At 31.5% G+C, this 9601-nt stretch overlaps 1 protein-coding gene across 1 annotated transcript; it reads right to left on the bottom strand.

Annotated features, from left to right (window-relative positions):
- Positions 1 to 308: 308 nt before the first annotated feature.
- Positions 309 to 6251, bottom strand: LOC139486419 (uncharacterized). Its single transcript, XM_071271291.1, has 2 exons — positions 6127 to 6251; positions 309 to 2512 (listed from the first exon to the last, which is right to left on the bottom strand). Exons 1-2 carry the CDS (start codon positions 6177 to 6179, stop codon positions 1462 to 1464), a joined length of 1104 nt encoding a protein of 367 aa, XP_071127392.1. The 5' UTR covers positions 6180 to 6251; the 3' UTR covers positions 309 to 1461.
- Between the last annotated feature and the right edge of the window lie 3350 nt (positions 6252 to 9601).

Here is a 9601-nt window from a genome sequence, read left to right as displayed (position 1 = left end):
ATTGCGAATTAGGCGATTGGATGAATATCGCAAAAATGAAAATTTGCATTCTGAAATCTGACACAAACACTTATATGCAGCTTTTCCTTTAATTGCAATAATTATTCTCGCATTTTGGTCTATCATTGCCAAAACACAATAATAAATGCACACAAAAATTTCTGAATTTACAGTTTTCTTATTTGAAACTTAATTATGATATGATATAGAAATAGAACCAGCTGTTTGTTGCGCCAAATGTTTCAGTGGAGCATATATCATTACAGCATTATATTTCTGACTGTGTGTCCTTGATAAAACAAGTGGTCTCAATTTGAATAAAAGGTTTATTGTTACCAACATCACTCTACATTATCAAATAAGGGTAAAATATAACATATGAAATCAAATAACATTGAAATGAATGTTTCTTCAGATGAAACCTCGTGAAATTAAAGAAGCATATAAAGTAAAATGATAATTAAGATGTAATGAAAGAAGTAGGCACAAGAAGGATTTACAACAGAATAGCTTAAAGAAAAAAGAAAAAGGCAAGAAATATTCATTACTTTAAACGAGTCCTTTATTTTTGCCATCTTTTAATGTATAGGTCATTTTTCTCTCTTCTTTATATAATTGGACACAATTCTATATACTTTATAATTGAACACCCAAGTTTTCTCTATTCTGTATTTTCTTGCTCTATTTGTGTCTATTCTTTATTCTTCATGGTCCATTTTTTTCTATTCTGTATAGACCCTCAAGCAAGAAATCCATGACATTGTGTGAAGAAATAAAATGCTTAGTCTCTCTGAATATGAAATTTTTCTACTTTCTTATGTTAGTACTGTTATCACTAAGTGGGTGAATTTGATATTGTTCTGGTCAATCAAAACTGATCAAACTAAAATTTTAACTGCTTAGTCAAGCACACAATATTTACCAGAAAGTCGCCTAACAGTAGTTTGTACTCCCAGCAGTAAGAGAAGTTAAATGATCGAGAAACCAGGTCTATACATAAGAATGCATATGTCACACTAATTTAAGAATCAAGATTCAATAGTGTATTAAACTCTAAGTCTCACCACTTTCATCTTTCTTTTCCGTAAGCACCCGAGAACACCTCTTTTTGTATTTCTGAGTTTAAATATCCCTTTGGTAATGTTTTCCTCTCTTATACAACACATATTTACAAAAAGATACACATGATTCTTTTTTTAAAGCATATAACATTTTAGTTATGTGTCATTCTTTAAAAAAAATAAGAGTGATTAAAGTATGAGTGCGCATCATGCTTATCACACATATCGAACATCGATCAATATAAATCATATAAAACATGTCAGCTAAGAACTAATCAAGTATAACCAACCTGAATGTTAGTAATACTAGTAACCATAACATGAAATAAAACATTATCAAGAGTTAAGTAGATATATATAATAAGGTAGGTAGCATCGTTAAGCTTATAAACGAAATTAATCAAAAATTAAAAAGGTCCAAGTCGAACTGTTTTTTGTCCGCCAAAACACACAACGAGCGCCCACTATTTGTAATTAAAAACAGTTCGTTTGTTTCCGTATGATAATCTAGTGATGAGAACCAGTTTATTTTGGGTATCTGAGTAAGTGACAGTACTTCGGTCGATGTTTCGCGACTTCGGTTAATCGTAAACAAGCGGTTATTTTTAGCACAGGTTATCAGCACATTGTAGCCATCATCACATGTTATACCACCTGCTTCACAAAGTCCTAGACAGCTAATAGTTATTGTACTCTTTGACTTTAAATCAAGAAAGTGTACTTTGTTATCAGAGCACGTTCGCGCGTACACTACCGTTTCCCACATAAAATTACACAAGACTAATTTGCCTCTGATGCCTGGAAAACTTTCAAGAATTTGCCCGTTCAAATTTGTTATAACAAGGCCACGGTTTAAACAGTTAACGACTAGTCTCATTGTATCAGTGCAAGCTATCCCATGACAGCTGTCATTCAGAGAAAAGTGTGTATGTCTTTTAGACACTAAGTTGATAATCAACACTACCTGTGGGGTTGCCACGGCAACGGTTTCGTCATCCACTAAGCAAAGAGATTGTGGTTGATACCCTAACCGTATTTCATCTATTTTCTGTCCAGTTTTGTAGTACATGACAAGACGTTGTCGTGAAAGTTCGCCCATAATAACGTATCCATATTTATGATGAACGCGGACACAGCTAATATATATATTCATCATTTGCTTTTCAATACAAAAACTAGACTTATAAACGAATTTTTCTGATACAAATCTATCAAGAAATAAATCCATTACAATTTCTTCATTAAACAGTACAGGATATTCCATATTGATGTCTTTACTCGTCGCTGACTTGTTGTTATAAGTCAAACAACTGTTTAACAGTGATTTTCCATGACCATAACAAAGCGAATTAGGTTTCTCAGATGGCGGGATGATATCACACAATGATGATTCAATTACGTATTCAGCATCCTTAATCTCAGGATTAGCAGCCACACTAACTTTCGAATCTCTGTTTATAACAAAAGAAAAAGAAACGTTGAATATTTAAATATGAATATACATCCAAATAAGCCTTCTAGTATAAACAAAAATATCTTTTATTTTATATATTCATTGGAATACAAACTGTTGTTCCTTCCGGAGAACACGAGTTCTTCATCGTTATTTGTTTGGCGTGGTTTCGTTTTTAATTTTTTTGTTATCTGTGTATATAGTGTTTCATAAATTTGTATTCGATATACTAGTACGTTGTATAAAAGTTTGTCAATTTCCACTTATTGCTTTCTATTTTCTTTTAGCATCTACCACTTTTTCATTTTTTAAAAGAATTTGACAATCTTTAAATCCGGTTTTGTCGACCAATTAAAAACAAAAACACAAAAAACTAGTATGAATGTTCAAATGATATCGATATTTTCCTTAATTATCCACATAAATGGAAAAGATTCAAGCCATCTGGAATACTTTTCAATTATCTTTTACTCAAGTGTCACTGGTGAGTTAATTTATGAATGAAAAACACAGATCTTAACCAAGGATACTATACAATTCTTGAGGGATACATATCAAACATTTTCGTTTTCTTTTCTAAAGGCTGAACAGTACTGCAAGCGTTTTTTATCTTCCATTTTAGCGTTGATTTCAGTGCTAAAATTGATAATTATTAACGTCAAGAAGCAATATAAGATTAAAATGCCAAAATATGAGAATGAACCCTTTTGTGTAGCACAATTTATATTTGTTTTATAAGGTGTTAGATCATATGAAGCCTAGTAATGCTTCTTAAAAAAAATTAGGAATGTGGAAGCATGCAAAGACCCAAAAACGTGACCAAAGAGCAAAAAAAAAAAAAAAAAAAAGCCGAAGGGCGCTTAGTACCAAAAGGGTCTTCAACACAGCAAGAAAATTAGATTTAGCTGACACCTAAACATAAATATGTACTAGTTATGACTTCTGAGCACATTATTTTTACCATAAGCTAAACATCCTTTGGTTTTACTTCTATGCCGTGTACTTAGAAGAGCAACAGCAAACACAAGTTTCCAAGTATTGTTTGGCTGGTCCTTCATGTAGAGGAAATTCCTTAATTTTAATAGATTGAAGACTTCACTACAGGCCAATTAAAGTGTGAAATGGCCTATATCTGTCCTCAACTGTACTGATTTTCAATCGACTAGACAAGTCTGAATTGGTCTAAAACTTGACATTATTCGACTGTAGTTTGAACCATACTTAACATTCTGAACTCTTTCATGACCTTTACTCGACCAGTACTTTCAACCATTGTACAAATAAGCTTAATGTATATGTTATGGTGGTATGATACTAAACCCCTAACGGAAAGGATTGTGCCTGATTTTCATATGATGAAGACATAATATTTCAATCAGTTTAATTGAAGTCTGGAGCTTGCATGTCAGTTAACTGCTAGTAGTCTGTTGTTATTTATGTATTATTGTCAATTTGTGTATTTTCTTTGGTTACATCTTCTGACATCAGACTCGGACTTCTTTTGAACTGAATTTTAATGTGCGTTTTGTTATGCGTTTACTTTTCTACATTGGCTAGAGGTATAGGGGGAGGTTTGAGATCTCATAAACATGTTTAACCCCGCCGCATTTTTGCGCTTGTCTCAAGTCAGGAGCCTCTGGCATTTGTTAGTCTTGTTTTGTCTTTAATTTTAGTTTCTTGTGTACATTTGGAGTTAAGTATGGCGTTCATTATCACTGAACTAGCATATACATTTGTTTAGGGGCCAGCCAAAGGACACCTCCGGGTGTGGGAATTTGTCACTGCATTGAAGACCTGTTGATGACCTTCTGTTGTTGTCTGTTTTATGGTCGGGTTGTTGTTTCTTTGGCACATTCCCCATTTCCATTCTCAATTTCATTAATGATATTCAAAAGTTGATAAATGTAGAGAAATATTTTATGTTTACTGCAAAATTTTCAACAATAACTTAAGCCTGGTAGAAAATATAGGTAAAGTCACAAGTCACAAATTTGATAGGAAAAAAAGTCGCAGGACCATAATTTATAAATAATTTGTTTAAATTGGTCATATTTAAGAGACAAATCTTGAGGTAAATATTTTTTATTACATTTTTGTTTATGTTACAGATGAGGAAAGTGGTCAAAAGCCTTGAAAAATGAAGATTTATCATATTCAAATCATGGTAAGGATAGATGTATATACACTAAGAAATCCATTTAAGTAACAATCAACTTTTACAAATAGATTTTTTAACAATTAATTGATCAACATTATTAAAGATTTTTTAGACGAAAGTTTGTTTACAATACTGCTTTTATAAAGCATAGTTCAAGAAACTACAAACCAAATTTTGTCCTGTGACTCCTGCCCTACATTCTCAATGAAGGGTTTCAGTAGAGTTTAGGCACAACATTTTGGAATTTGGATCCTCAATGTTCTTCAATTTTGTACTTGTTTGGCTTTATAACTATTTTGATCTGAGCGTCACTGATGAGTCTTACGTAGACGAAACGACCGTTTGGTGTTTTAATTTACAATCCTGGTACCTTTGATAACTATAAGTTAATAGCGCAATAAACATTTTTAAAGAGAATGTATTTAAAGTTACTTACTAGTAATACATTTTTAAAATGGCACCCTAGTTTTGCAACACAAGTATTTTATGTTATAGAACTACCATAGTAATTCGTGAACACTTTTTAAAATAGAAATTATGTTCCAACGTTTCAATAAAAATCTAAATTGATTCATTAAGTTTTGACAAACTTTAAGGCCTGGCACATGAACATCAACCTAAAAGTTTAATAAGTACATTTAACAGGTAAAAAGAAATCATATTTTTCTTTAAACATATATATTATTTTTCTAGTGGATTCAACTAGTCCTTGCAACTTAATTTGTACATGTTGTTTAATATTCAAACGAAGTCAATCAAAATTTATTACTATCTGAACATGTGTACTCTTTCAAATGAGTGTTTCCCAATCAGGAGGTATAATTTTATAGTTAAATCTGAACAGAAGAACATTCTAAATCATTTCTTAATTTTTCATCCCTTTTAACCATTATTTTAAACCAAGACTCAAACTTAAAGTAAATAATTTAACTATCTCAATTAGTTAAATTGGATAATCATGTTAGGATGTAAAAATCTCAACATTATTGCATCTGTTGTTATATCAGTTATAGATAGGTAGGTCTATAAACAGTTAAAATTTTAAAAGTTCAGACTATAACAATAGGGCAAGAACTGGTCGAATACAGGTCGAGAATGGGTTAAAACTGTTTAAGACTGATCGAGTAATAGCTCTGACTTTTATCAATGACAAAGATAAGGATCAAGTAGAAATCAGTACAGTCGAGTATGGTTAAGACTGGGGTCGAGTTAAATCAAGTAGAATGCAGGCCAAATAACACTGATCGAATTAAAAACCAGTACAGTCGAGTACAGATTTTGGCCATTTTAGACTTTTACTTGTTTTGAGTGCTAGAAACAATAATTTTATACAAAAAAGAGACATGAACTCATAAAAACAGTTTAGAATATTACAGAATTAAAAATAAAATTTGAAACAAAAAATAATGTAATTATTTGTTGGATAAGTATATCAATTATATTCAAAAACTTACATACAGGCCTGCATATCATCCATTGATTCTGCTTGATGGTTATATGTATTCATAATGACTCATTTACACATATCCTGTCAAAGAAAGAAGGATATCTAAATGCATTTTTTTTATTTGTATTTGTGTAAATTGTAAACGGTCGATTGAATGCAATTTACTATTAAAGTATTTAAACATCCGTTACTTCAAATTTTGTTAAAATGAAAAGCACTTCAGACACTCCAATTTTATAAATCGTTTCCTATCATGATCTAGCCTTAACTTGTCAAGTACCCATGCAAAGCTATAAAACTCATTACTATTACTTTGTATAAAATAAAATTTAACATTTTTGTTTTTTAAAATATGCATGTTGCATCTTTTGAAAAATGCATTGAAAACTTTGTGTTCAACTTTAGATCGATAAGTGTGTATGGCGAATTTATATTGACCTCACGTTCTGTTTCTTGTTTTATTTGCTTATTCGTCTTGCTTATAGTCTTGAGCAGTTAGATGCATTTTATCGAGAAAAAAAAACATTTTGCAAACTTTTTTTTGTATACTTCTTACAGCTAGCAAATATTTTGCACTTTGGGATAAATTATTAGTCAAATCCGGTGTTTTTGAATAATAGGTCTTCCTAAATTAACCTTTATTTTCATTCTTATCTTTATGTACTTGTATATAATGATGCATACAGATTGCTTGTCCCTTGTAGTAATTCAATGACCATATTTAATCACTTCCATGTTGCTATCAACAACATATAAACAATAATTGTAAATCGATAACATAAAAAAATATTAGAAACTGATCTTTAATCATGTGTCAGTAGTTTAATATGTTTCGAAAGGCAAAATAAAAAAACAACATCAAAACATCAACAAAAACATAAACAATAAACAACCCGAAAAAACTAGACAAAAAACAACAACAACAACGAAACAAAATAGAACCTCTATATAGAACTTTAAAAGATATCTTAAATATAAAAAAACTAGATTAAATAAGAAATCTTATAAAGTATGTGAAATATCTCATATGTTGTTTGAGATATGTTAAATATTAAATTCAATATCTTGCCGTTAGAAAAAATAGTAAAACGGTTTGTCATATGGTAAAGGATTTTGAATATAAATTAAGTTTTAAATGTAAACATACTTCAATATATAAGAGTATATAAACTTAATATTAAGAAACTATTGGCCCAATATCCTGAAAAATACCTATATTGTATCCTTGTTGTGTGATAAACTATTACTGCATCCCTATCTCTTCCTTTTTCATTCTCAGTTTCATGCCTATAAACAAATCACTGTGTTTCATACAAACATGGCATACTAATTCAAATAATCAATAAATCCTGGCTTGCCGGTATAAAATGTTTACCTCATTATCTTGCTCATGATTATCATCAACACATTTGTTTAGATATCTTTGTTGTATACATTTGGTTATGCAAATTACTTATCTGTGATACACTGTTTTACCGTTCCATCAAAGATTTATATCATTATATTTTTTTTTAATTTAGTTATGCATATTTATATTGTTTTAGTTCAATGCCAAGGCAATAACAATCAAAACCAAGGATTATACAAAGACTTACAAAACCAAAGGACATTGATTTGTTGTGAATCATATCATTGCAATATTTTAATTATGTCTGTGTGTCAGTGTCAGTGCGTCCTTGAAAAAAAAAAACAAGTTATCTCAATATAAAAAAAAGTTTATTTATTCTACTTAATTACAATTGATAATTATTAAAATAAGGGTAACATCATAAGAATGCATATGTCAAATACATGTAAGATACAAGATTCAATAATCTAGAAAACTTTAAGGTTCACCACATGCATTTGCCCGTTCCTTGGAAACTCAACATATACCCTCACAACACTTACCAAAGAGGAAATCCTGGATAATCATAGGTTTGTTCTGTGCTCCTTTGGAATTTCAACCAAAGATGAAGAACTAGATTTGCCATCACTGTATTGGATACCTAAACTACATAAGTGTTTTTACAAACAACGGTATATTGCTGGGTCTTCCAAGTGCTCCACGAAACCTCTTTCTAAATTATTAACATCTATTTTATCAGCAATCAAAGACGGGCTTCAAAGTTATTGTGACACTGCCTATTCTAGCGGGGGCGTGAATCAGATGTGGATACTTAAAAATTCCAAAGATTTTTTTAGAGTACATACAATCTAACTCTCTTTCATCTTGTAACAGTATTAAAACATTTGACTTTTCTACTCTTTACACCAGTATTCCACATTCCAAACTAAAAGACAAATTGAAAGAGTTGGTATTGCTTTCCTTCGTAAAAAATAATGGCCAACGTAGATACAAGTATCTTGTCTTAGGGAGGGACGAATCCTACTTTGTAAAGGATCACTCTGATTCGAACAAAAAATTCTCTGAAACTGATATTATCAAGATGCTTGATTTCTTGATTGACAACATATTTGTTACGTTCGGAGGACGTGTTTTTCAACAGACTGTCGGCATTCCAATGGGAACAAACTGTGCCCCTCTACTTGCCGACTTGTTTCTTTATTATTATGAGGCTGACTTCATGCAGGAACTTCTTAGGAAGAAAGATAAGAAGTTAGCAATATCCTTTAACTCTACTTTTCGCTATATAGATGATGTTCTTTCGCTAAATAATTCAAAATTTGGTGACTGTGTGGAACGCATATATCCAATCGAGCTAGAGATAAAGGATACTACAGATACAGTTAAGTCGGCTTCATATCTTGACTTACATCTAGAAATTGACAATGAGGGTCGGTTGAAAACAAAACTTTACGACAAAAGAGATGATTTCAGCTTTCCAATTGTGAACTTTCCATTTCTAAGTAGCAACATTCCAGCAGCACCTGCATACGGGGTATATATCTCCCAATTGATACGATATTCCCGTGCTTGCATTTCCTATCATGATTTTCTTGATAGAGGGTTACTGCTCACAAGGAAGCTATTAAACCAAGAGTTCCAAATGGTGAAGTTGAAATCATCCCTTCGTAAATTTTACGGACGTCATCACGAGTTGGTTGACCGTTATGGAATAACAGTTTCACAAATGATATCGGATATGTTCCTTACGTCGTAACTACAATCCCCTTCCCATTCATGAATGTGACCTACCGAATTATACTATTTACCGGATTTGTTATCACATGAACAACACGACGGGTGCACATGTGGAGCAGGATCTGCTTACCCTTCCAGAGCACCTGAGATTACCCCTAGTGTTTGGTGGGGTTCGTGTTGTTTTCCTTTAGTTTTCTATGTTGAGTCATATGTACTATTGTTTGTCTTTTTCATTTTAGCTATGGCGTTGTCAGTTTGTTTTGGATTTATGAGTTTGACTGTCCCTTTGGTATCTTTCGTCCCTCTTTTAAGTACTTTCTTTTTATCTATGAAGTCATAAAATATGTCGCCATACTTACATTATTATCAAATATAACGAGTGTATCAATTCAATCCA

This window comes from Mytilus edulis, chromosome 8 (genome assembly GCF_963676685.1).
Source record: "Mytilus edulis chromosome 8, xbMytEdul2.2, whole genome shotgun sequence".
NCBI lineage: Eukaryota > Metazoa > Mollusca > Bivalvia > Mytilida > Mytilidae > Mytilus > Mytilus edulis.
The sequence above is the reverse complement of the archived record's forward strand: the minus strand, read 5'-3'. Positions and strand labels throughout refer to the sequence as shown.